The 27,468-nt window shown below is 41.0% G+C and overlaps 1 protein-coding gene across 1 annotated transcript; it reads left to right on the top strand.

Annotated features, from left to right (window-relative positions):
- The first annotated feature begins 1,777 nt into the window (after positions 1–1,777).
- PLAC8 (placenta associated 8) lies at positions 1,778–26,378 on the top strand. The gene is made up of 5 exons (XM_032148540.2): positions 1,778–1,851; positions 8,513–8,659; positions 11,324–11,448; positions 22,236–22,349; positions 26,086–26,378. Exons 2-4 carry the CDS (start codon positions 8,542–8,544, stop codon positions 22,338–22,340), a joined length of 348 nt encoding a protein of 115 aa, XP_032004431.1. The 5' UTR covers positions 1,778–1,851; positions 8,513–8,541; the 3' UTR covers positions 22,341–22,349; positions 26,086–26,378.
- The last annotated feature ends 1,090 nt before the right edge of the window (positions 26,379–27,468 follow it).

Consider the following 27,468-nt stretch of genomic DNA (forward strand, 5'->3'; position numbering starts at 1 on the left):
TTTCTTTCTCCTTCTTTAGATTTCTTTGTTTCTTTGTTTCCCCTAATACTGATTATGTGTTAGGCACTGTTTTAAATGTTTTGCATGTATTAATTTCTTGAATTTTCCCTACAATTCTGTGGGGTAGGTGCAATTATTACGCTCATGTGACAAGGAACCTGAGGCATAGAAATGTTAAGTGGCTAGCAGATGGCAGCTAGGAATCGGGACTGAAAAGGGACTCTAAGCACTTAGAGTCTGCCATAATGCCACACATTCTCACTGTACAACCTCACACAATAGCCTTGTTCTAGTGGGAAAGATTTCCCATCCGCAAAAACTTCACAGTGAATGATGGAAAAACTTCAGAGTGAATGACAGGAAAGCTGGCCACTCTCATTTCTTAATTTTTTTTTTTTTTTAGAGACATGGTCTTGCTGTCACTCAGGCTGGAGTGTGGTGACACAACATAGCTCACTGTAACCTCAAATTCTTGGGCTCAGGCAATCGTCCTGCCTCAGCCTTCCAAGTAGTGGGGACTACAAACCTACGGGTGCTTACCACCATGTCTGGCTAATTTTTAAATTTTTTGGTTTTTTTTTTTTTTTTTTAGAGACAGGGTCTCACTGTGTTGGCCAGGCTTGTCTTGAACTCTGACCTTAAGCAGTCCTCCACCTGGGCCTCCCAATGTGCTGGCCCACCCTCATTTCTGAAAGGTTTTGTTAAACAAAGTTTATGAGAGGCCATTGTTATGGACTAGCCTCCTGCTCTAGGCCCCAGAAAATCAGACCAAACCAGAATGGAGTCGCTTGTGCTAAGTGACATGTAATCAAACTGAACTTTGAAATGGACCAGTTTTCCAAAAAACAGGAGATTTCAGTCAACCTGAGTCAGTGTAGTAGGAAGTCCTCTCTGTTTTAGTCCTATAAGGAAAGTAACTTTGAAACAACCAATCTACCTTTTTTTCTCTGTTTCCGCTTTCTTCATACTCACCAGAACACTCATTCTATTTTATAGAATGATGTGTTGCTTGATTCTAGAATTGCAAATAAAAGGCAATTACATCTTCTAAACTAAAGTTGTTGTAATTTTGTCTTTTGACAGTTTAAACTATGGAATCAGAAATTCAAAGACTATGAATAAAAATTTCAAAAGAAAGAAATAGTAATACCACCAATAAGAAGAATAATTAAAAAGGTACAAAGAAATTGGATGCAACATCGTAAAAAGAGCCATAGTCTGGAGCTGAGCTGACATGAGCTAAAATCCTAGGTGAGTAATTTGTTAGCTATGTGGCCTCTGAAAGTCAACTCCAGGATCTGAGCTTGTTTCCTCACCTCTAAAATTGGAAAAATAAGGCCTAACTATCAAAGTCATTAATGAGTCATTGATAATGCTTGGCCTATTTTAATGTTCAGTATCTGTAAGTTGATACCATTAAAGGATGCTTGAGATGCCAACTACTATATAATCCGAAACAATAATGATCTTTTTTTCCCCACAAAGATAACAAAAAACAAACACACACACAAAAAACAGTAAGCTCTGCCAGACATGTAAAACCAATCAAACTATATAATGAATTAAATCCTTTCCCCACTAAAAAGACCTATCAGTGTACCTAACACAATATAGGAAAAGAAACACACCTTATTTGGCAAGAGATACATTCATTCTCCAGATAAGAGAAACACACACTGAAACCACTTCTGCTGGATTACGCTGGCCAATAAGAGCGTCTGAAACTGTTCTACGTACTATGCCCTGCGATAGAAACACAGTTACCTCTCCCCTTTCACGTAGTTTTCATTTGTGGTGAGATTCTCTCCCAGGCCACAAGACATTTCCTGCTCGGAACCTTGTTTAATAATTGTAAGTACTTTACAAGTAAGAACTTCTTTTAAAAACTTAGCATTGAAAAAAAAAAGCTGTCTTTAAAAGTTATTTGATTTTCTTGTTTTTTTCTTAGCATGTTATATTTTGAGTTTCAGCTAAAAGACTAAGGTTTTCTTATCTAATTGCTTTAAATTTACACATTTAGTCAAATTCAACAATTTCGTGCTAAGCATTTTGCCAAATGCCAGGCTTTTCAAAGTAGTGTAAGATCCCAGCCTTGAATCCTCATCAATTGCTGCTTTCTGCAGCAAACACATATTATACATTGTATATAGTAACATGATCATTAATTTTACTCTTTATTTCAATATGTATGCATGTTGACTTATGCTGGTCTACTTTCTTTTTGCTTTACAAATATTCTATTTTATCCATTCAAAGTATTTAGAAGCAAGATATGGAATTTTGTAGATTTAGCTAATGAATTATAAGAATTCTTGAATTCTCACTATGAAAGTAAGAAAAACAGACTAGAATGCTTCAAAATTAAATTCTGGTGCTTCATTTATATGTATAAAGAGAGATGGAGAGATTATGAAATGGAAATGTTCCAATCAAAGCAAAAAAATGAAATTTAACATCAATAAACAGTAGAAAGAAGAGAAAAATCTCAATAATATGTCGTGTCTGGATTAATCAATATTAATAATATGTATTAATATTACTATAATTAATATCACATATTATACTAATATTAACGTATTTTATTAAGATAGTGGGCTGTCCTCAGGAGTGAAGTGCTCATAGAAAGGAGAGACAAATACAAGATTGATTCTTAACTAATAGATAAAATTAAGGTGTGTAAAATATCAGCCAAATATTGCAAGATTTCCTGACATTGAGACCATTCCACAGAACTTCCTAAAGAAAGGTATTCTAGTCTCATTCTCCAAAGCTTGCCCACCAAGATTCCCATTTCACTACCTCCTGGCCCCACTTTTCCTGCATTTTCTAAGGTGGCCCCTGCCAACTTTTTTTATCACTCTCTCTGCTCCTGTGGGGTTAAAGATGGCATGGAACAAAACAGCTGTGTGGTCACACCACAACGGGCAGAACGGCTGGCCACAGATGGGAAACCTCAGGCATCTCCTTAGCCCTTACCAAATCCAGCACAACACTTTTACACACCCTGGCACTCAATAAAATATTTGCTGAATTAAATTGGATCTGTAGTTATTAGTAACAGAAGAAAAATAAGGCCACTTGTCGTGGGTTACAAAGTGTGCTCTGCAAGGCCACTGGCATTAAAATCTCATGAAGTGCCCAGGATACTGCACAGGCCCGCACCTGAAGGGAGAGGAGCTAGTTTGGAATGTGCTCCTGGGAATGCGCGAGGGTCTACCATGGGCTTCATCGCGCTGGAGGAAGGTATACTGTTTTTCGAATTCTCACCAAAGCAGCTACGTGCTCACCAAGCCATGTCTGTGAGAAGGGCCACCTTTTTCTAGTTCATAGGACAAAACCCTATGGCATAAGGGCAGCAGCCCTGCAGGTGCAAGTTACAGATTCTTAGACCCTAGCTCATTCTATCTAAACCACAATCTCTGAACAGTGTGTAGAATTCTACATTGTACAGATTCCTCAACCCTAGCTCATTCTAAGTCACAATCTCTGAGCAGTGTCTAGAAATCTACACGTTAAAGAGCAGTCCAAGCGGTTTTACTAATAGTAAGCTTTGAGGACCACTGAACTAAGGAGACAAGCTGGTACCTAAGGTCTTAGGAACTCTAGATTTTCAAGGAAGTTTTCTCTCCACTTATTGTTGACCTTTTACCTTGAATGGCTAAGGCTAAAGACTTCATGGCTGAAGCAGAGAATTGCGGTTGTTTGGAACAAGGAACAATTTTACATTTCTGTTTTACATTTGTTGCAACTTAAAAGATACCTTGAATTTTTAAATGATCACAGAGGCGCGTACAAATGAGTGTGTTTGCTTTCTCATCTCAGTTTTATAACTTTCAACAAAGTATTTCTTTGAATAAGATATCTCACAGGAGAAGTTATTAGACTCTTTTTAGAATAAGCTAGAAGTGACAGATGGAAGTCCTGGATAGCAGTTCCCTTTAGGACTACTCTTCTATGCAGGGATAAGCCGAGTAGACTTCTCCACCAATATAGGTAATCTGTGCTAGAAAAGAACTTATGATAGCATCAGAAACCTCCTGGGGCCCCCCATTCTGCTCCAGTTGCTAGTGCTAACATTCACAGAAGCACCTGGATCCCTGCAATCTCCCACATTCAAAAGAGGAAGTCAAAAGTACAAAAGCAGTGAAGGAAACAGAAACAATGTTGACTGTTGGGCTAAAGACTGTTGAGGCTACTACATGGAGGAAGTAATGTTGACACAAACTAACTGGCAGTTAGCATATGGATATTTGAGATACAGCTTTTATATATATATATATAGAGAGAGAGAGAGAGTTTGTTTTTTGTGAGTTGGAGTCTCGCTCTGTCATCCAGGCTGGAATGCAATGGCGCGATCTCGGCTCACCACAACATCCACCTCCCAGATTCAAGCGATTCTCCTGCCTCAGCCTCCCGAATAGCTGGGATTACAGGCATGCACTACCACACCCAGCTAATTTTGTATTTTTAGTAAAGACAGGGTTTCTCCATGTTGTTCAGGTTGGTCTCGAACTCCCGACCTCAGCCTCCCAAAGTGCTGGGATTACAGGCGTGAGCCACCACGCCCAGCCGATACAGCTGCTTACTATAGAATATAGAGATGGCCACTGAGTGGATTTCAAAGGCACTCAGAAAATGTTCAGGATTCAAACTGCTATGAAGTCTAACATTAGCCAATCTGAATACAAAAACACATATGCCATACACTAAGTAAAGACAGTCAAGTAAAGGAAAAACAATTAAATAATTGCAGGGAGGTTTTTATTCTGAAATCTTCAGATTGCTGTTATTATATTAAAAATCACAATATAGGCTTCTTGAAAAAATAAGGGTGTTAAATGAACATGTTTTTCCTCTGAAAGAGTTGTAGGATCATCTTTATTTATTGAATACCAGTTTCATGCCAAGCATTGGCTAGGGGCCAAGAGGGAAAGAAAATACAAACAGCTATAGTATCATTTGTATGACTTGCCCCCTCCTTTTTTTTTTTTTTTTTTTTTTGAGATAGAGTCTCGCTCTGTCACCGAGGATCCACCCGCCTCGGCCTCCCAAAGTGCTAGGATTACAGGCATGAGCCACCGTGCCTGGCCATGTATGACCCCTTAAAATTTTTTTTTCTAGTCACTGGATTTGCTTTTTGTTTCTGAAAAGTATATTTCTTGTTTTGCTTATAAAAGAAATAAATGCTAATTATAAAAAAAATTATCGGCCATGGGTGGCGGCTTACACCTGTAATTCCAGTGTTTTGGGAGGCCAAGGCAGGAAGATCACTTGAGGCCAGGAGCTCAAGGTCAGCCTGGGCAACATAGTGAGACCCCCATCTCTACAGAAAACGAAAACAAATTAGCCAGGCATGGTGGTGTGCGCCTGTAATCTCAGCTACTCAGGAGGCTGAGGTGGGGGGATCACTTGAGCTCAGGAGTTCCAGGCTGCAGCGAATTATGATCGTGCCATTGCACTCCTGCCTGGACAACAAAGAGACCTTATCATAAAACAACAACAACAAAAAGTCTATCAGTCAATCACCTAGGGATAGCCACTTGACATTACTGATAATTAGCCTTTCATATTTTTTCTGGTATTTGATAACTAAGATGAAATGCAGAAGAAATTTGAATACATATTCTCTAGCATTTCCTGTAATGCTTCTTCCTCCAGGATTCCAAATGTGGGAAGCCATCACCCAAAAATATGGTTTCGACCATGTTAGTACTGGAGTTGGGATTTAAGGAAGATCTGGGCCCCACCTGTGGAGGTCTGAAGAGTCAGTTGAAACATTAGCCTTGTTTGCGTTTCCAGGGCTGGGCTCTCGCCACTGTTTGCTGTGCACCATCTGGAGCCTGCATCACGCACGGCCTCAGCCAGCCGGGAAGCGGAGAGCGTGGTGGCGGGGGCGCTAGTGAGCTCCTCCTGTGTACCAGGTCCCGAGCTAAGGTTTTGAGACACCTCAGTGAACTTGGCCCACAAAATTCCCTGCCTTTGTGGAGCTTACCCTCAGTGTTGGGGATTTGGGACTTAACTTTTCCCAAAGCCAAGCTAATTATTGTAAAAGGGGTGAGTGACGAAAACGGAATCCTTGCAAGGTCCTTACCTCTTAGTTCATGAGATTGGCGGCATGAGTGTGTCTAGAGAGCTGTGGTTGCTTCCTCTTACACGTGGGCGCGTACACCAAGACTAGAATCCAGGGTCCATCTAATAAGCATTCAAATCAGCGGGCGGGGGAGGGGGTGGGTGATAGTTTCTAGTCTTACTTTCCGATCCCAGCGTTGCTCAGCCCATACGAGCTGATAAAAACTTTTTACAATTTAGAAATGCCCGGTGAGCCTGGGCGCCCTGAGCGACAGAGCGGCGGGTGCCCGGGAGGGAGCGGCGCCAGCCCTGCCCACCGCTGCGGCTCCTGGCGCCAGCCGCTGGGGCTGGGCTCCGAGACCGCGCGCCCGCTGCCGGGTTCACGCCAAGTCCCCAGCGGCGCGCCGCCCCGGCGAGTGGTCCCCCGAGGGCAGCCATCCGCAGGCGCAGTTCCCTGATTGTCCCAGCAACAATGGGCGTTCTCCTTGGGATAGATTCTGCGCGGGCTGCTCTAAGAATTTACCGGCAGGCAGGTCTGGTCCCAGCAGAGGAGACCCAGGGGTCCCAGAGCGGCGCTGGCGGGAGGCGTAATGCCAGGGGGTTGAGGGTTGATCCGAGAGCCCAGCGCGCAGCTGCCGCTCACAGTCCCCTTCCCGAGCGCAGAGCGGGCGGAGAAGGTAAGAAGCCCACCCACTCACTCCCCGCCTCCTGAAGCCCGTGCTTCAGACCTGTCCTGCAACTGGGGAGGAGCCAGGCGGGCTCTCCGCCTCCTCGATCCTCCTCCCTGAGCTGCCAGGCACACGTTCGCCTCATCCATCACCCGCCGGCTCTGCCCCTCAACAGGGGCCCCTCCACCGCCACGTACACATCCGCGGCTCATGCACGCCCTGAATGATCGGCTCAGCCGGACCCCCTGGTTTTTTGTTCACTTACTGGAAACTTCTTTTGCAGAAAATCTTGTTTGCTCTGGGATCCACGGATGAATCCGCCTCCCTCTTTTAGTACAAAAAAGCAATGACCAGCTATTATGGCACATTTTTTAAAAAAACCAAGCAGAAGCCAAAACCACTTTAATGTCTATAGAAGGACACATCTAATACATTTAAAATAAGCTTCAGCTGTTCTGAATACAGTTCATGGTATTTTTATTTAAAGACAAATTCTTTAGAATGAGCCTGTAAGGTGGGTAGGTCAGAAACCCCATTTTACAGATTAATAAGTGGACATTTAAATGACTAGTTAAATGATGAGTCTAAGATCACAGTTTCAGAAACTAAGACTTGGGCAAAGCCGCTCTCACTCCGAATCTAATTCATGTTCCATGACCCTACACTGCCTCTCATGATGTAGAGAAATGAGGAGTAACCTTACCAAATGTACTTCTTAATAAACTGCCCCTACCACACAGCAGGGCCCGTCAGGCCAGCGCTGACACAGGATTGCAGGCTCCCAGTAAATACGAAGTGAAGGACAAGTCAGGAAGTGGGAAGACTGAAAAGGATTGCTCATCGGAAATCAGTCCAAAACAAAAAGAATAAATTAGGAACAAGAAGAGGGGATATACACAAAAGTTTAGGATGATGCCATTTTGGAGAATGCTGTTTTCCATAATTCACCACTTTCGGCTATGATCACAGGTTGCTCGTTTGTTTCGCTGCCTGTGTGAATACCAGGTATCTGTCTAAAAACAGTACACGAGCAACACTCTTCAGCTCCCTTACCCCACGAGAAGCAACTGTTCACCTTCCCAGTTCCGTGAATTCTGTGGTTTTTGTTCTGGGGGGTTTTGTTGAGATGGAGTCTCACTCTGTCGCCCAGGCTGGAGCGCAGAAGTATGACCTCGGCTTAATGCAACCTCCACCTTCCCGGTTCAAGCGATTCTCCTGCCTCGGCCTCCCGAGTAGCTGGAGTTACAAGCATGCGCCACCAAGCCTGGCTAATTTTTTGCATTTTTAGTAGAGGCGGGGTTTCTCCATACTGGCCAGACTGGTCTCGAATTCCTGACCTCAAATGATCCGTCCGCCTCGGCCTCCCAAAGTGCCAGGATTACAGACGTGAGTCACCGCGCCCGGCCCAGTTCGGTGAATTCCTTCCTCTCACCCCCAGGGTCTCTATCTTGTGAAGGGTGGAGATAGAAATTCTGTTCTTCAAACAGAGCAACTTCCTCTACACTGCCTCAGCATCCTGCCCCTAAAGTGGGCCTTTAAAGAGCAACCTCGAGATTTCTTTTATATATATATATATTTTTTATTATTATTATTATACTTTAAGTTCTAGGGTACATGTGCACAACGTGCAGGTTTGTTACATATGTATACATGTGCCATGTTGGTGTGCTGCACCCATTAACTCGTCATTTACATTAGGTATATCTCCTAATGCTATCCCTCTCCCCTCCCCCCACCCCACAGCAGAGATTTCTAACACCACTCTGCCTTTTCAGTCCACTGCTTTTAAGGCCCTGCACTGAAAATGCAAGCTCAGGCGCCCGTGGTCGTTGTGACCCAACCTGGAATCGGTCCCGGTCCGGCCCCCCAGAACTCCAACTGGCAGACAGGCATGTGTGACTGTTTCAGCGACTGCGGAGTCTGTAAGTGTGTGGGGAAAGAACCCCCTTATTTGATACCGAGGTGAATTACCAATGACTCAATCCTTCCCCCATTCCTCCCTTATTGTGTAGAAAAAGTTTCTAACTTATTACAGGCACTCTGCATGTCAGGCAATAGTATGTTTAGCAAAAAAAAAAAAAAAAAAAAAGCCTCCGTATGGATAAGTTAATTTTCTCCAGCCCTTCAAAGAACAGTCTTACTCCCAAAGTAGGTTCTGGGTTAAGATAATAGCAACAGAGCTGATTGATTCTAACAACGAGCAGGTCTGGCCTGACTAAATAGACCTTACATTAATTTAAAAATTCCAAGTTGAACCTGATTTCTTTAGAAACACTGTTCTTGCAACATATAAATTAACCTCATTAATTTATAGTTACATTGTGTCCAGTACCCAAGGGATAGATTCATGGTTTCCATATGCGTTCAGAGAAGAACTATTTTAATGTATATATTTAGGTTTTTTACACACCTGAGAGTAAAGAATTCTGGAGGCAATTAGCTTGTCACTGGGAAAAAAAAAAATCTCTGACTGCTTTGTTTTCTTTTTCTTTCTTTCTTTCTTTTTTTTTTTTTTTTTTCCGAGTAGTGGTTCCAGGCCGCCACCACACCTGGTATTTTTGTTTTTTAATAGACACAGTTTTCACCATTTGGCCAGGTGGTCTCGAAGCCTCAGCCTCCCAAAGTGCTGGGATTACAAGCATGAGCCTCCGCGCCCAGGCTGTTTTCTTTTTATAAGATCTCTCTAAAAGATCTCTTACTTAGAGATGTCTCTAAATGAACTTGGAGGAAAGGAAGTTTGGGGTGTGATGGGCGTTGCAGAGAGGAGCAAGGTGCTTAGTTCTCAATAATGACCAAGAAACAAACAAACCCACCTACAGAAAACTTGCTCTGAAGTCTATTTGCTTGTCTTGGTCCACATAGTACTCTAAGACAAGAAAATAAAATACATTATCCTTTAAAGTTGAAATTGACTTTGAATGAGAGTTGAATTGAACCTTGTTTTTGCTTTTTGTTTTTTTGAAACACAGTCTCACTTTGTCACCCAGGCTAGAATGTAGTGGTGCAATCTCCGCTCACTGCAATGTCTGTCTCTGTGGTTCAAGTGATTCTCCTACCTTGGCCTCCGAGTAGCTGGGGTTACAGGCACGCACAGCCACATCCAGCAAATTTTTGTGTTTTTAGTAGAGACGGGGTTTCATCATGTTGGCCAGGCTGGTCTCAAACTCCTGACATCAAGTGATCCGCCCACCTTGGCCTTCCAAAGTGCTAGGATTACAGGCATGGGCCACCATGCCTGGCCTGAAATTGAACTTTGAATGTGTTAATAATTACACTCAGACTGGGTGTGGTGGCTCACACCTGTAATCCCAGCACTTTGGGAGGCCAAGGCGGGCAGATCACAAGGTCAGGAGTTCAAGACCAGCCTGGCCAAGATGGTGAAACCCCGTCACTACTAAAAAATACAAAAATTAATTGGGCATGGTGGTGGGTGCCTGTAGTCCCAGCTACTCGGGAGGCTGAAGCAGAAGAATTGCTTGAACCCGAGAGGTGGAGGTTGCAGTGAGCTAAGATCGCGCCATTGCACTCGAGCCTGGCAAGAGAGTGAGACTCAATCTCAAAAAATAAATAAATAAATAAATAAATAAGTAAATAAAATAAAATAAAAATAAAAAAAGAATTACACACTCAGTAGCACAGCAAGGGAAAATTACCTAGGGAATGAAACAATTGGGTTTGTTTTTTCACTCTCATTGTCTGGGGTGACGACTTAAGCCTCTCAGGACACCAGTTCAACATCTGCAAATCAAAGTGAGAATTAGACTACGTTGGTGAAACTTTCTAAAGATGAACATTTTAACCCTCTCACCCCTAGTATTATTATTACCCAATTAAATGAATACACAAGTTCCAGTCAAAGCTTAATTGCTTAATAGCAAATTTTCCTAAATGTAGATCTGATCAAATTATTCTCCCCTCTTAAAATGTTTCAGTGGGTTCCTCATAACTCTCGTGACACACTCTTAACACTCACCGTTTTTCATCACCTGGTCCCCAACCTGCCTCAATCCCCAGTTAAATCCTCATCCCATCCCAGGGCTCCAGCCACATTGAATCAACACTAGCCTTTGCCAGGATATGCCAGATTACCTCGAAGAGGCTCTTTTCCTTTTTGTCCACCTTTAAAACATCTAATCATCCTTCAATAGTCAGCTCAAACAGCATTTCCTACTCAGGGCCTTGTAGGCCCCATTTTTCTGGGTGACCTGTTGGTATTTTAAACACCTTTCTGTTGGAGAACTTTCCCTATGATCTGCCTTCACTACTAGACGAGCCAGGGGCACTGTCAGTACTGAGGATAATGTCTGGAAAATGAATAAGTTTTACCTCATCAATGAACAAATGAATGAAGGCAGAACTATGACAAGAATGATATACTTTGCAAAGGCGTGGTCATTCCTGAAATGATTTGCGGGTGGAGGGAGAAACTGATGCAAAGCTGAACAGAAACATTGAAGATGGACTTAGCAGCAGGCTATGTGGCCAAGGCCCCATGACTTGGACTGCCATTTGTGAAAGCAAGCTAAACTTTCAGCTGTAGCAGGGGCAGAGTGGAGTAACGTGTACCCTTGGTTTCATGTGTCTAGGTCTCTGTGGCACATTTTGTTTCCCGTGCCTTGGGTGTCAAGTTGCAGCTGATATGAATGAATGCTGTCTGTGTGGAACAAGCGTCGCAATGAGGACTCTCTACAGGACCCGATATGGCATCCCTGTGAGTCTCTTACCATACCGTCTCACTCAAATATGCAACCACATTCAAAATAATTATCATAAACATGGAGATCATTTGATGTATACATCTTCTGAAATTGATTGATAAGAGTTCCCTAGCATGTGCAATCTTGCATTCAGTTGTAGCAACAGATCTTCTGGTTATGTGGCCTCCTTCTAGGTTTCTGTTGAAAACCTGAGAAAATAGATAACTTGTATTTGCAATGGATGTCATACCATGGAAGAGGCTTATGTAGGATCTACTGTGCCATGGATGCATTACATGTATTATCTCACTTACTCCTCACATCATCTCTGCAAAGCGGGTAGGTCCACAACATTTTGCCAAAGAGAACTTTAAAGTTTTAAGAGGTGGAGTAATTCCTTCAAAGATAATAATAGAGAAAGATACTCATTTCTAACTGTCCATTCATACACTTTCCATTACACCAACTCCACTTTGTGTAGGTGAGAGATTATATTACTTAGGGTTCTCCTAAGTGCATTAGAAACAGAACCAATAAGATTGGGAGTGGATGTGTGTGTGCTTGTGTGCATGTGTGTGTGTATACACATATATATATATACAGGCAAACCTCAGATATACAGGTTTAGTTCTAGACCACCACAATAAAGCGAATATTGCAATAAAGCAAGTCACATGAATTTTTTGGTTTCCCAGTGCACATAAAAGGTATGCTTATATTACACTATAGTCTATTAAGTATGCAATAACATTATGTCTTGAAAAACAACGTATGTACCTTAATTTTAAAATACTTTACGGCTAAAAACTACTAATAATAATCCATCGGAATCTTCAGCAATTCATAATGTTTTTGCCTGTGGAGGGTCTTGCCTCAATGTTGGTGGCTGCTGACTGATCAGGGTGCTGGATACTGAAGGTTGGGATGACCGTGGCAATTTCTGCAAGTAAGGCAACAATGGTCTGGGCGTGGTGGCTCACACCTATAATCCCAGCACTTCGGGAGGCCCAGGAGGGCTGATCACTTGAGGTCAGGAGTTAGAGACCAGCCTGGCCAACATGGTGAAACACCTCTCTACTAAAAATGTAGAAATTAGCCAGGCGTGGTGGCAGGTGCCTGTAATCCCAGCTACTCGGGAGGCTGAGGCAGGAGAATTGCTTGAACCCAGGAGGGAGGCTGCAGTGAGCCCAGACTGCGCCTCAGCTCTCCAACCTGGACAACAGAGCAAGACTCCATCTCAAACAAAACAAAACAAAAACAAAAAACAAATAAGGCAACAATGAAGTCTGCCTCATTTATTGACCATTCCTTTCATGAAAGGAAAGATTTCTATGCATTTTACCTATAATAGAACTTCTTTCAAAATTGCATTCAGTCCTCTCAAACCCTGTTATGGCTTTATCAACTAAGCTTATGGAATATTCTAAATCCTTTGTTATTATTTCAACCATGGTCACAGCATCTTCACCAGGAGTAGAGTCCATCTCAAGAAACCACTTTCTTTCTTTCTTTCTTTCTTTTTTGAGACGGAGTCTCACTCTGTTGCCAGGCTGGAGTGCAGTGATGCGATCTCGGCTCACTGCAACCTTCGCCTCCCAGGTTCAAGCGATTCTCCTGCCTCATCCTCCCAAGTAGCTGAGACTACAGGCACCCGCCACTGCGCCCAGCTAATTTTTGTATTTTTAGTAGAGACAGGGTTTCACCATGTTGGCCAGGATGGTCTGGATTTCTTGACCTTGTGATCTGCCCACCTCGGCCTCACAGTGCTGGGATTACAGGCATAAGCCACCGCACCCAGCCTCAAGAAACAGTTTTCTTTTTTTTTTTTTTTTTTTGAAAGGGAGTCTTGCTCTGTCGCCCAGGCTGGAGTGCAGTGGCACGATCTCGGCTCACTGCAAGCTCCTCCTCCCGGGTTCACGCCATTCTCCTACCTCAGCCTCCCAAGTAGCTGGGATTACAGGCACCTGCCACTACGCCCAGCTAATTTTTTGTATTTTTAGTAGAGACGGGGTTTCACCGTGTTAGCCAGGACGGTCTCAATCTCCTGACCTCATGATCTGCCCACCTCGGCCTCCCGAAGTTCTGGGATTACAGGCTTGAGCCACCATGCCCGGCCAAGAAACAGCTTTCTTTGCTCATCCATAAGAAGTAACTCCTCAAGTTTTATCACGAGATTGCAGCAATTCAGTGACATCTTTAGGATCCATTTCTAATTCTAGTTCTCTTGCTGTTTCTACCACATCTGTAGTTACTTTCTCTACTGAAGTCTTGAACACCTCAAAGTCATCCATGAGGGATAGAATCAACTTCTTCCAATCTCCTGTTAATGTTGATATTTTGGTCTCCCCCCAGGAATCATGAATGTTTTTCTGTTTTGTTTTTTGAGACAGGGTCTCACTCTGTCACCCAGGCTGGAGTGCAGTGGTGCCGTCTAGGCTCACTGCAGCCTTCCCCTCCCAGGTTCAAGCGATTCTGCCACCTCAGCCTCCCGAGTACCTGGGGCTATAGATGTGCACCATCACACCCAGTTAATTTTTTATTTTTATTTTTTGGTAGAGATGGGTTTTTACCATGTTGACCAGGCTGATCTGACCTCAAGTGATCCACCTGCCTTGGCCTCCCTAAGTGCTGGGATTACAGCTGTAAGCCATCACGCCTGGCCAGGAATCATGAATGTTCTTAATGAAACCTAAAATTATTAATCATTTCCACAAGATTTTCAATTTACTTTCCCTAGATCCATCAGAGGTATCACTGTCTATGGCAGCTACAGCCTTCAAAAGTTTTTTTTTTTTTAAATAATAAGACTTGAAAATCAAAATTACTCCTTGATGGGCTGCAGAATAGGTGTTCTTTTAGAAGGCATGAAAACAACATTAATCTCTTTGTCTTCATCAGAGTTCTTGGATGTCTAGGTACATTGTTAGTGAACAGTAATATTTTGAAAATAATCTTTCTTTGTGAGTATAGGTTTCAATACTGGGCTTAATATTTGGTAAACAATGCTGCCAACACATGTGCTGTCATCAGGTTTTGTGGTTCCATTTATAGAGCACAGGCAGATTTAGCATAATATTTTTTTTCTCATGGGGTGGGGGAAAGAAAAGTGATTAGAATAATTCTTACGGGCTCTAGGATTTTGCAAATAGTAAATGAGCATTGGCTTCAACTTAAAGTCACCAGTTGCAGTATCTCCTAACAAGAGAGTCAGCCTGTCTTTGGCAGCTTTGAATACAGGCACAGACTTCTCCTCTCTAACTTTGAATTTCCTTGATGGCGTCTTCTTCCAATAAGGCTGTTTCTTTTTCGTTGAAAATCTGTTTTTTAGTGTAGCCACCTTCATCAATTATCTTAGCTAGACCTTCTGGATAACTTGGTACACCTTCTCCATCAGCACTTGCTGCTTCACCTTGTGATTTTATGTTATGGAGAAGACATTGTTCCTTAAACCTCATGAACCAACCTCTTTTAGCTTCAGACTTTTCTTCTGCAGCTTTCTTTTTTTTGTTGTTTTTGTTTTTGTTTTGAGATGGAGTCTCGCTCTGTCGCCAGGCTGGAGTGCAGTGGGGCATGATCTTGGCTCACTGCAAACTCTGCCTCCCGGGTTCAAGCGATTCTCCTGCCTCAGCCTCCCCAGTAGGTGGGATTACAGGCATGTGCCGCCACACCCAGCTAATTTTTTTGTATTTTTAGTAGAGACAGGATTTCACCATGTTGGCCAGGATTGTCTCAATCTCCTGACTTCGTGATCTGCCCACCTCGGCCTCCCAAAGTGCTGGGATTATAGGCATGAGCCACCACGCCCAGCTTCTTCTGCAGCTTTGTCTCTCTTATCCTTCATAGAACCCGAAGAGCATTGGGGCCTTGCTGTGGATTAGGCTTTGACTTATGGGAATGTTGTGGCTGGTTTGATCTCCTATCCAGACCACTCAAACTTTCTCCAGATCAGCAATAAGGTCGTTTTGCTTTCCTATCATTTGTATGTTCACTGGAGTAGCGTTTAATTTCCTTCAAGAGCTTTTCCACTGCATTCACAACCTGGCTAACCATTTGGCACAAGAGGACTAGCTTCCAGCCTCTCTCTGGTTTCAATATGATTTTCTCGCTAAGCTTAATTATTTCTAGCTTTTGATTTAAGTAGAAGATATGTGACTCTTCCTTTCATTTGAACATTTAGGAGGCCATTGTAGGGTTATTGGTTGACCTAATTTTGGTATTGTTGTGTCTCAGGGAATAGAGAGGCCCAAGGAGAGGAAGAGAGATAGGAGAACAGAACAGCTGGTCAGTGGAGCAGTCAGAATACACACATTTATCAATTAAATTTGCTGTCGGTATTGGTCCGTTCTCTCATTGCTATAAAGAAGTACCTGAGACTGGGTAATTTATAAAGAAAAGAGGTTTAATTGGCTCATGGTTCCACAGGCTGTATAGGAAGCATGGTGGCATCTGCTTCTAGGGAGACTTCTGGAAGCTTACAATTATGGCAGAAAGCAAAGGGGGAGACAGCACTTCACATGACTGGAGCAGGAGGAAGGGGGACAGAGGTGCTGCACATTTTTTTTTTTTTCTGTCACCAGGCTGGAGTACAGTGGTGTGATCTCCTCTCACTGCAACCTCTGCCTCCCAGGTTCAAGTGATTCTCCTGCCTCAGCCTCCTGAGTAGCTGGGAGTACGGGCGTGCACCACCACACCCATCTAATTTTTTTTTTTTTTTTTTTTTTTTGTATTTTTAGTAGAGATGGAGTTTCACCATGTTGGCCAGGATGGTCTAGATCTCTTGACCTTGTGATCTGCCTGCCTTGGCCTTCCAAATTGCTGGGATTACAGGTGTGAGCCACCATGCCCAGCCTCTGCTATACACTTTAAAACAACCAGATCTCATGAGAACTCACTCACTACTGGAACACAGTACTAAGGGGAAAATCTGCTGCTATGATCCAGTCACCTTCCACCAGGCCCCACCTCCAACATTGGGGATTACATTTGATGTGAGATTTGGGTGGGGACAACATCCAAACTATATCACCATCTTATATGGATGGGTGCAGTTCATGGTGCCCCAAAATAAATAGTAACATCAAACTCTTAATGATCACAGGTGGCCATAACAGATACAATAAGAATGAAAAAAATTGAAATATTGCAAGAATTTCCAAACTGTGACACAGAGACACGAAGTGAGCACATGCTACTGGAAAAAATGGCACCCTTAGACTTGCTTGATGCAGGGTTGCCACAAACCTTCAATTTGTAAATTGCAGCGAGCCGAGATTGCATCATTGTACTCCAGCCTGGACAAGAATGAAACTCCATCTCAAAAAAAAAAAAAAAAAATTATAGCTGATTATAAAATCATCTTTTAAAGAGGACCCAAAGTGAGAAAACAATTGTCTGTGGATGACAAAAACATTTTAGGGCAGCCTCAGTTAAAGGCACAATTGACAAGGAAATTTACTTCTGTGGCACACAGTCATTTAACATAATAATTATAATTATTATTGTTAACATGTAGAATTATAGCAGTTTTATATAATTTTGGAACATACACCAATAACACATTTGCACAAATATAGACCAAAGAAAGTCATTTGATATTTGACAATGCTTCCTGTGTGATTTTTGTACCAAATAAGCCATTTTGAGACTTTAGAGGACCTAATATCTAAATATTAGGTTAGAAAGAGACATAATTTATAATTTGATTTTGGAAAGTTTGTCAAATATCAAAGGTTTAAAACACCAGATATCACAAAATAGAATCCCAAGTCACCATAAGTCATTCATTTGGCAAAAATAACTCAAAAAAATAAAAATAAAAACAACCTTTATTCTAATAGAGGAGACTTAGCTTTCCAAATAAGACTCAATGAAGATAGCATGAAGCCAGCTGAATCTGTCTCTTCTTTCTGTCCTGCTTTTTTTGCCTGCCATTTACCCAAAGGAGGAAACAAAACTCTTTCATTATCTTTTAACATTACATAAAAATCATCTTTGAAAGAGAAAACCAAATTTCATGTTTGCATCAGTGCATCTTTAATGCTAAAGCTAGTTTTTACATGAAATTGTATATATCTATCCAGTTTTAATTAGTTTGACCGTAAGGTAAGATTTTCATAAACTTTTCAGAATGCTTTATAATTTTCCATCAAACAGAAAATCGATTTTCTAAGAAAATCCTGTTATTTGGACACATGGGCCCAGATTCTGGCCCCACATCAGTGTGATTTTAATGTTTTAACCTATGGAAAAATGCTAAATAATTTTTTTTAGCTCTTGGCCAACTTGTTTATACCCACAGAATTTTTTACAAGATCAACCCTTTACGAACCCTTTTCACTTTGCTTAAACCTTCAGTTTCATCCCGTTACTCTTTTAGGTTAAGACAATCTTTAAAACCCTCAGGCCCGGCTCGGTGGCTCACGCCTGTAATCTCAGCACTTTGGGAGGCCAAGGTGGGCAGATCACAAGGTCAGGACATTGAGACCATCCTGCCCAACATGGTGAAACCCCATCTCTACTAAAAATACAAAAATTAGCTGAACATGATGGCGCGCACCTGTAGTCCCGGCTACTCAGGAGGCTGAGATAGGAGAATCGCTTGAACCCAGGAGGCGGAGGTTGTGGTAAGCCGAGATCACGTCACTGCACTCTAGCCTGGTGACAGAGCGAGACTCCATCTCAAAAAAAAAAAAAACCCTCAAAACTAGACAAAATTACATTCCCTTCAACAAAAGCCATATTCCTATGCCTTCTTATAATCTTTTACCAAAAACACATTGCCTACACACCTTGTATGTAAAACCGTTTCTCCAGTGGTCTCAGTTACATGTTACAATATTAATTCTTAGCAACTTTTATTTTTAGTGAAAACTCTGATAAGTAAGAGATTTTAATTATGTATTAGGGGTGGAGCCTAGGACATTAGACAGAAATGAAGATAAGGTCAGACTCTTTTTAGCATAGCTAGCGGGCATGGCTCTCCATATGTCCCTAGGCCTTATATATTATCTAAGCCTCCAAAGTAGGTAAATCAAACAATTTTCAAAAGTCAAAGAAACAGTTTGACCTTAAAGCATTTAGCAAATCTGACCTTAATTTAGGGCAAATGTCTACATTTTCAAGACAACTTATTTTACCAATAATCTTTAAAACTGTCCTTATTTCCAAAAGATTACTAAAGCCACGTGAACAAAAAGGCATTAAAGTTTCTATTTTTCTGACAAAATATTTTATTTAAGCGCTTTTTTCTAAGCCAATTAATCAGAGCTCTTTTATATATAAACATCACACACACACACACATACACATCCACACACACACACACCCCACATATAAATACAGACAGACAGAAGATTGGGCACTTGTAAGATTTTTCATTTGCCAGTTTCTTAATTGGATGACTGGCTTCAGGGTGGAGCCCTTGGAGGAACAGGGCCGGGACAGCATGCGTTTCTAGGACCAAATAAGTAGCAAATGAACAGCTGAAGGCAAGACAGATCTCCAAAGTTAAAGGTGCCGTTTTATACTGGTTTCTCGATCCCCAAAAGGTGGGAAACACTACAGGAGAAGACAATGCAGTGCTTTTACCAACTGTGCCTTTCATTGCAAGGCAACCTAAAGCCAATCAGCCCATTTTGTAATCAGCCCATCCTCATGAGAGTCTCATCTCCCAATGAGGGGTGAGGATGTTGCCTTATCTTCCAGGTGGCCAAGAGCATGCTTCTCTGATCCAAGTGTGCAGAGTCAAGTATCCGTCCATAACTACTATTAGACACCCCTTAAAGGTACATTTCCTACCTAGTTATTATACACCAAAGCTCTCTCATAATGCAAAGTAATTGCTGATACCTCCCCCCCCCCCCCCCCCCCGCCCCCCGCAAACTCAAAACCGTCACATAACGCAGTGCAAGACAGAACAGGGCCTTTGATTTTGAGAAGGATCTATCCACTTTGGGTCTATCCAGTTCCTGGGGTTTCATGAGGAAAAGTGTTTTTTTTCCAAAACGTGGTCTCTGGTGCCTTCTCTGTTTTTCCCAATGAGTCCTAGGCTACCAGAAGTTATCTTAGGGCCTCTCATGTGCCTTAAGGATGACAAGTCAAAAAAAAAAATGGAAAAAAATAATTCGGTCAACTGAGAAGAAAAAAATCTTTTTTCAGAAAAACAAGTTCTAAGAAGAGAAAAACATAAAGGCCTTTTAAATATACCTATAGCTTGTTTATCCACTTTTAATTAAGCTGATTTTTAATCATAGTACTCTTTAAAAAATAAATCCTTTCAGATAGCTTATTACACGAATTTAGCCATGCCAAGCGGCCAATATTTCTGGTTTCTGAACTTTACCAAAGGTAACCTCCTAGGTTCCTCAAGGACATGGTGAACAGTTTCTTTTTTACGAGATTTACAATCTCTACAAGGTAGTTCAGAGAAAGGAAAATTCAAGAGGGGAAATCAGAAGCTCTCCTTTGGTGGAAAAACACCTCAATAAATGGCAAAGTCACACAAATAACAAACCAGAAAGGAATCATTCCAGAAGCCAACAATTGAACCCAGGCCACTGCTGTCAAAAAGATAAAGCCTTAGCTGCTGAGCTATATAGCATTGAGCAGTTTCTACTGCTTTTTCCAGAAGGAGCCTAAAGAAGCCAATTTCAAGCTTACAAGGCTTTTATCTGCTCAAGAAAAATTTTTTGGACTAACTATGACATGAACCCCCAAATTCCTGTCCTCTGGATGGTGGAAACCAAAAGAAAGTATCCCCATATGGTCACAAGATTTAGCTCTTAAGGACACAAAACAAGACATAGAAATTTTTTACAGTATTGGCTATCATATATCAAGTAGGAAAAATAAGTTACAGGATAGTATGACCTCATTTTTAAAAAACAAAAGAACTCCTGAAATGCCAAACTCTGTATGTCTATGTCCATAGCTGTATCTTCGTCTCATCTATATTTATATGAGTCATAGGCATAGAACAAAATCTAAGGAAAGAGGATACACAGCAAATTATTAATAGTTTATCTCTGGTGGTAACATTGGGTAGAAAGGGATTAGATTGTTATTTTCACTTAATATTGTTCTGTGTTTCAATTTGTCATTAAAATTATCTATAGCATGCATTTAAAATTGTTTTAATTTTTATTTAAATTTTGTTCACAAGTGCTGTCAATAAGCATTTCTTTTTTGTAATTCACAAAATGATAAATATTTTTAAGTGAAAATATAAAATAGTTTCAGCTAGGTGCAGTTGAGCACGCCTGTAGTCCTAGCCTGAAACTCTTTTTCAGGAGGCTGAGGCGGTGAAACTGCCTTTGCGAAATTATGACTGAGACAGTGAAAGAGATCTAACTTAACTGACTCCATCTTACTTCTAACCGCCAAGCTGTCCTTGTTCATTCCGGGGTGTAGGCTGAACTAACTTTGGGAGAAACGTAGTTTATGGTTTAAACAAACATGGTAATAGCCCTTTCCCAAAGCAGACCTCCCTTTTGCCTGGCGACTAGATTGCCTTTGTAGGACTAACACTAGCCACAAGATTAGAAATTATAGTTTAGAAGTCATGGAGCTGGAGGCTACAAGGTTCCGACCCTCCCTAAACTGCTCCTAAGATCAGTGCTTGATATAGTTTGCAGACCCTGCACTTGATGGAGGTGAGGGTTCATCTAGTGCCCTGCCCATGACTGTGTTCAGTTTCAAGTCTATTAAATGCCAGGAATGTAAATGCCACTGTTTTCTAATGCAGCTTCAATTTTTTTATTTATCAAAACCCTGAAACAAAGTGTTTTTAAAATCATCTAATTTTACAAAGTAGTCCCCAAAAGTTTCTTCCTTACTTCTTCCCTAGAGCTGATGTCTTGGGAATTTTCCTCCACAGCTCCAAATCACACACTTGTATTGCTACTTCTTGACTTTTAGTTAGAGGCATTATCTGTTAACCTCCCACTAGGGAAGATGTGAATTTAGTTCTGTTTTCTCCTCCTCCCCCACCACACACATGTGCCCTCTCCCCCTACCCCATTCTTTCCGATATAGTTATATGGTTAATTCCATATTCAGTGTTTACGTTATGATACTTATATTTGTTTTATTCAACTTCAAAGCTGAGTCGTGTAGTAAATATGATTGCTTTTTCTGCTCAATTTTGTTTTTCCTGGTATCGGTAATTATTGAGTTTTTGTTAGTATTGTTCCTCCATTTACTTGTGAGTCCTTTAACCCCAAATTGTTCACCAGTTTTCTAAATTTCTTCCCAACACCTTCAACACATAGATGTTTTATCATTTTCATCTTCATGATGAAATCACTTCCAGTCTTACTACCTTTTAAACTAGTTGCCCATTACTCCTAGTGCTTAGCTCTCATCCTGGGATCTCCCTTCACCATGACCCTGGAGATTCCATTAGCTTCTCTCCTGTATTAGACTCCTTCTTCTTATCTTCCTCTTTCTTGGTTTACACCTGTATTTCGGTGGAGCACATCCTCTACTAACTTCCTATGACAGAGAGGAGGTCCAGGAGAAAAGAGTTTTGAAATTCTACTTCCTAAAGATATTTAACTCTCATACTTGATAGTTTGGTTGGACATCTCCTTACGTTTTCAGAAACGTAAATTATAGAAAAATATTTTCTGTCGTAAAATGAGACAACATTTATATGAAAAAGTGAGGTAACATTTTCCTAAATGTATTCATCCAAACTCCGAATCTGAAAGATCAGTGCCTTCTGCTTCTCTTCAAGATGTGGCAAGTCTTAATTCCAAATAGGTGAATTTTATATTTTTATTTCTTTTTGGTTTTCAAACAGGGATCTATTTGTGATGACTATATGGCAACCCTTTGCTGTCCTCCTTGTACTCTTTGCCAAATCAAGAGAGATATCAACAGAAGGAGAGCCATGCGTACTTTCTAAAAACTGATGGTGAGTCAATGCAAACATGCCTCTCAGAATATGTGGGTTTTTAGAAATATCACTAAAGACTTTGTCAATTATTCATTGTTTTGAATAATTCAGCAATAACTATTTCTTAAGTCTCCTGAAGTGCTATCATAATATCAAGATTGGCTTTAATTTTCTTCTTATGAAGAAGATAGCTCTATACTTTGAAACCATATTTTAGTAAATAAAGGAATGGTGAATTTTCTAAACTTCTCAGAATTCTGGTGATCTATTAAGGAAGCACTTACCACTTGTAAAATACCAGAGTATGGCGAGATACAGAAGAATTAGAAAACATGTTCCCTGCTAAGACAAACAAGTTGACAAAAGGAATTGGTAAATAATTATAAAATAGAAGAGCAATGAAAATAACATACTGTATGATATTTGGATTGATTGTGGCATAAAGCATCTATCATAGCAAGGTGAGGTTAAATAGAAACTCCTATTGGAGAAGTTGAACTTCGAAAGAGGTGAACATAGAATTTAGAATGTTTGGAAATGTTATATAGAATTCACCATCTGAAATTCAATCAAGTCATTTTCAACTAATTTTTCTCAGGACTATCTATTGAGGATGTAGTTAAGTAGAAATCAACATGATTTACTCCATCCCCTGTAGAATATATCTTGACTATGGGAAGAACACAATTTTTCTGCTCTTTGTAATATGCAGTTTCCTTCCTGAAGTGATAAGCGCTCTGTATAGGTTAATAAAAATAACTCTTGGGAGATACGTAAACAAACGTTCATTTACTTAGCAAGTAATGTATCAAGGATCTAGGATCAAGTATATATTATCTTAGCAAGTAATGTATCAATGTATCAATATCTAAGACTAGGTAAGATACTGTTAGGTATTGTGGTAGGGTTGGGGAGCAAGATAAATAAGCTAGTCCCTCTGTCATTATAGAATTTATACTAAAAAAGGGGGATTAGACAAACCCCTAGCTGAAATGCAGAATTCAATTAATGCCTATAGACGAAGCAGTATTTTATGTTCAGAGGAGGAAAAGATCACGTCTTGTAAGATGTATAAGTGAAAGTTACTTGAAAGCAGTGATTTTTAATTCTAAACGGGAAGTGCGTATTAGTTCACAACAAGAAACAGATGGCACTCAAACTGTGATAGTTCAAGGATTTAATGAAGACTAATTATAAAGGTGTGGATGGGGCATTGTAGGGAAATGACAAGGGATGGTGTAATAACCTGTCTGGCAACAGCCCCAGGGAGGAGAAGAGGGAGCAGTGAACTGAATCCTTAAGGAGAGAGCCCTGTGAAGAAGCCTGCCCTGAAAGAAACAGTATCCTCTTAAGAGAGGGTTGTGAGCAGCCCGAGGCAACCTACAGAACTGAAAAAGTACCCTGACCTCACTTTCAGATGTCCTTCTGGGTTTCCCATTGGCTGAACCCACCAGAAAGGCAGAGGGCAGCAAAGTGTCACTGTAGTCCACAGGTCGCCTCCCAGGGCACACAGCAAGATGGTCAAGGGAGTAAGTAAATCAGAAGGGGGCAAACAGAGGATCACTGACTCAAGATGTGGTTTTAATTAATAGAAATGGAGGCTGAGTGCAGTGGCTCACGCCTGTGATCCCAGCACTTTGGGAGGCCAAGGCAAGAGGATTGCTTGAACCCAGGAGTTCGAGACCAGCCTGGGGAACATGTTGAAACCCTGTCTCTTCAAAAAATACAAAAATTAGCTAGATGTGGTGGTGCACGCCTATAGTCCCAGCTACTTGGGAGGCTGAAGTGGGAGGATCACTTGAGCCTGGGAGGTAGAAGCTGCAGTGAGCTATGATCACACCACTGCACTCCAGCCTGGGCAACAGAACAAGACCCTGTCTCAGAAAAAAAAAAAAGGAAAAGAAAAAGAAAAGAAAAGAAATGGAATGTTGCTTCTAATCAGCAATATTAATGAAACTAGAGAGGCAAAAAGAGAGAAAATATCTTTATGAGCTTAGGTGCAACTTGGCTAGAACATATGGCATAAATAGAAAAATAATGAAAAATAAGAGATTTTAAAAAGTGAGCTGGGGCCTTAGCATGCAATGTCTGAATACTAAGCTAATGACTTGGTAGGAATTGGGAAATTATCGCAGGCTTGAAGTAAATGAATAGAACTACTCTTTAGAAATACGAATCTAAGGCTGGGCACGGTGGCTCATGCCTATAATCCCAACACTTTGGGAGGCCGAGGTGGGAGGATCACTTGAGCTCAGGAGTTCACCACCAGCGATCAGCCTGGGCAACACAGCGAGACCTCATCTCTACTAAAAAGTAAAAATAAAAATAAATAAAATTTAAAAATAATAAATATTCATTTAATAGTAGTATATAGTACAGACTGTACAGGATGAGGCCAGAAGCAAAGATGGGGAGTTAGACCATTCCAACACTGTTTACTTAAATAAATACATGAAATAATTTGGATCAAATATCTACCCACACATTCATAGTAATGAGTCCTGATAGCTCAAGTGTTTTCTTTAACCTCAGGGAAAATATCTCACTGAATCTTTAGATGGGTTTGAAGTAAAATACCCTGGCGGTCCTGACTCCTCCTCATCAACTTGGACCCTACATCACTCACTGGCAATAAAACTTTAGACATACAGATATCGAAATGGGGAGAAACGAGAGAAAGAGCAAGGAATAACAACATGATTTTTGTTAAAATAGATTGAGACGAAGGACATAGGAATCCACTGGAAAAGCTCCGCATAGTCCAAACTGGAACACTTTGAGGAACAAAATAAGGTCATGTTAGATTATAACCCAAAGTGTAAAATATCTATGAGTTTATACTGACATAAATGATTGAATAAAATTTGAAAATTGAAAAAAAAAAAGTATGTATGTTGAAAGCAGGGAAAACTGGGAATTTTAAGAGCGAAGAAGCGGCAGGAGAATTTCTGTATGGGGGGAGAGACACATCTCCCATACAGAACTCCAGATATTTAGGTAGATACTCCTTCCTCAAGGAGAGCGGCATGATTCCCCACCCTGAAGTGGGGGTTTGCATAGTGACTTCCTTCCAAAAAGTACAGCATGAAAAGTACAGCATACAAGTACACTCTCTATACTGTATGGAGTAACTCCACAATGGAGAAACCTGACACAATGACCTGAGCCAGGTAATCAATGTCACCATCATTGGTAATAAGTCATATTGACAGTTTGCACCCCTGATTTGATGTGATGAGAATGGCACTTTACCTTTGTGGTCTTCCTCCCGAAACCTCTTAACTCCAGTCTAACCGTGAGAAAAACATCAGACAAACCTAAACTGAGGCACATTCCACAAAATACCTGACTATTCCTCCTGAAAACTGTCGAGGTCATCAAAAACAAGGAAAGGCTGAGAAACAGTCACAGTTTGGAGGAGCCTAAGAGAAGATGACAATTAAATGTAATGTGGTATGCTGGATGAGATGCTGGAACAGAAAATTAAAGTAGGTAAAAACTGAGTATTCTGAAGATAGTATGGGCTTTGATTAGTAATAATGCATCAGTATGGGTTCATTAGTTTTGACAAACCTCCCATAGTAATGTAAGATGTTAACCAACAGGAAAATTGGGTGCTGGATACATGAGAGCTCGCTGTACTATCTTTGCAACTTTTCCATCAATCAAAAATAATTCTGCAATTAAAAGTGTATTAAAAATTATAAAAGTACATTAAGAAAATTCAAAACTCTTCTTTGTGTGTCCTTTATAGGTGAAAAGCTGTTACCGAAGCAACAAAATTCAGCAGACACCTCTTCAGCTTGAGTTCTTCACCATCTTTTGCAACTGAAATATGATGAATATGTTTAAGTACAACTGATGGCATGAAAAAAATCAAATTTTTTGATTTATTATAAATGAATGTTGTCCCTGAGCTTAGCTAAATGGTGCAACTTAGTTTCTCCTTGCTTTCATATTATTGAATTTCCTGGCTTATAAACTTTTTAAATTACATTTGAAATATAAACCAAATAAAAGATTTTACTGATAAGATTCTTCATGCTTCTTTGCTCTCCTTAAAATGTCTTTTTCACTAGTTAATTCCAAGGGTCAGTCTCATAATTTTGTTCTTATACTTTGGTTTCTTTTTTCTTTTTTCTTTTTTTAATAAAGTTGGAGGTCTTTCTTTTTTTTTTTTGAGATGGAGTCTCGCTCTGTTGCCCAGGCTGGAGTGCAGTGGTGCGATCTTGACTCACTGCAAGCTCTGCCTCCCGGGTTCACACCATTCTCCTGCCTCAGCCTACCAAGTAGCTGGGACTACAGGCACCCACCACCACTGGCTAATTTTTTGTATTTTTTAGTTGAGATGGGGTTTCACCATGTTAGCCAGGCTGGTCTCGATCTCCTGACCTCATGATGTGCCCGCCTCGGCCTCCCGAAGTACTGGGATTACAGGCATGAGCCACCGCACCTGGCCACATGTGACACTTTTTATATTGTTCTCCAGTTCTTGGATATTCTGTCCCAATTTTTTTTTTCATTCCTTTTTCTCTTTGCATTTCAGTTTAGGAAGTTTCTATTGACATATTATCAGGCTGTTTCTTTCCTTGGCCAAGTAGACGAATGATAAGCCCATCAAAGGCATTCATTTCTGTGAGTGTTTTTTTCTTTATTTCTAGCATTTCAAATCTTAAGAGTTCCCATCTCTCTGCTTATATTATCTATCTGTTCTTGAATGTTGTCTATTTTTTTCCATTAGAGTCCTCAGCATGTTAATCATAGTTGTTTTAATTTCCTGGTCTGATCATTCCAGCACTCCTGCCAGATCTTCGTCTGGTTCAGTTGCTGGTATGGCTCTTCAGATTGTGTTTTTTCTAACCTTTTGGCATGCTTTATAATTTTTTGGTTGAAAGCCAGACATGATGCATCAAGTAATAGGTAATAAGGCTTTTTTTTTTTTTTTTTTTTTGAGACAGAGTCTTGCTCTGTGTCCACGGCTGGAGTGCAGTGGCACAATCTCGGCTCACTGCAACCTCTGCCTCCCAGGTTCAAGCGATTCTCCTGCCTCAGCCTCCCGAATAGCTGGGATTACAGGCATACACCACCACATCCGGCTAATTTTTCTGTTTTTAGTAGAGACGGGGTTTCGCCATGT

Source organism: Hylobates moloch, unplaced genomic scaffold (genome assembly GCF_009828535.3).
Source record: "Hylobates moloch isolate HMO894 unplaced genomic scaffold, HMol_V3 SCAFFOLD_2, whole genome shotgun sequence".
In the NCBI taxonomy this organism is placed as follows: domain Eukaryota; kingdom Metazoa; phylum Chordata; class Mammalia; order Primates; family Hylobatidae; genus Hylobates; species Hylobates moloch.

What these genes read in the sequence shown, in the direction of transcription:
- PLAC8 (XM_032148540.2), top strand. Translation starts at nt 8,542, where the DNA reads ATGCAAGCTCAGGCGCCCGTGGTCGTTGTGACCCAACCTGGAATCGGT. An exon ending in TTTCAGCGACTGCGGAGTCT is followed by an intron (nt 8,660 to 11,323) that starts GTAAGTGTGTGG and finishes TCATGTGTCTAG; the next exon opens with GTCTCTGTGGCACATTTTGT. An exon ending in GGACCCGATATGGCATCCCT is followed by an intron (nt 11,449 to 22,235) that starts GTGAGTCTCTTA and finishes GTTTTCAAACAG; the next exon opens with GGATCTATTTGTGATGACTA.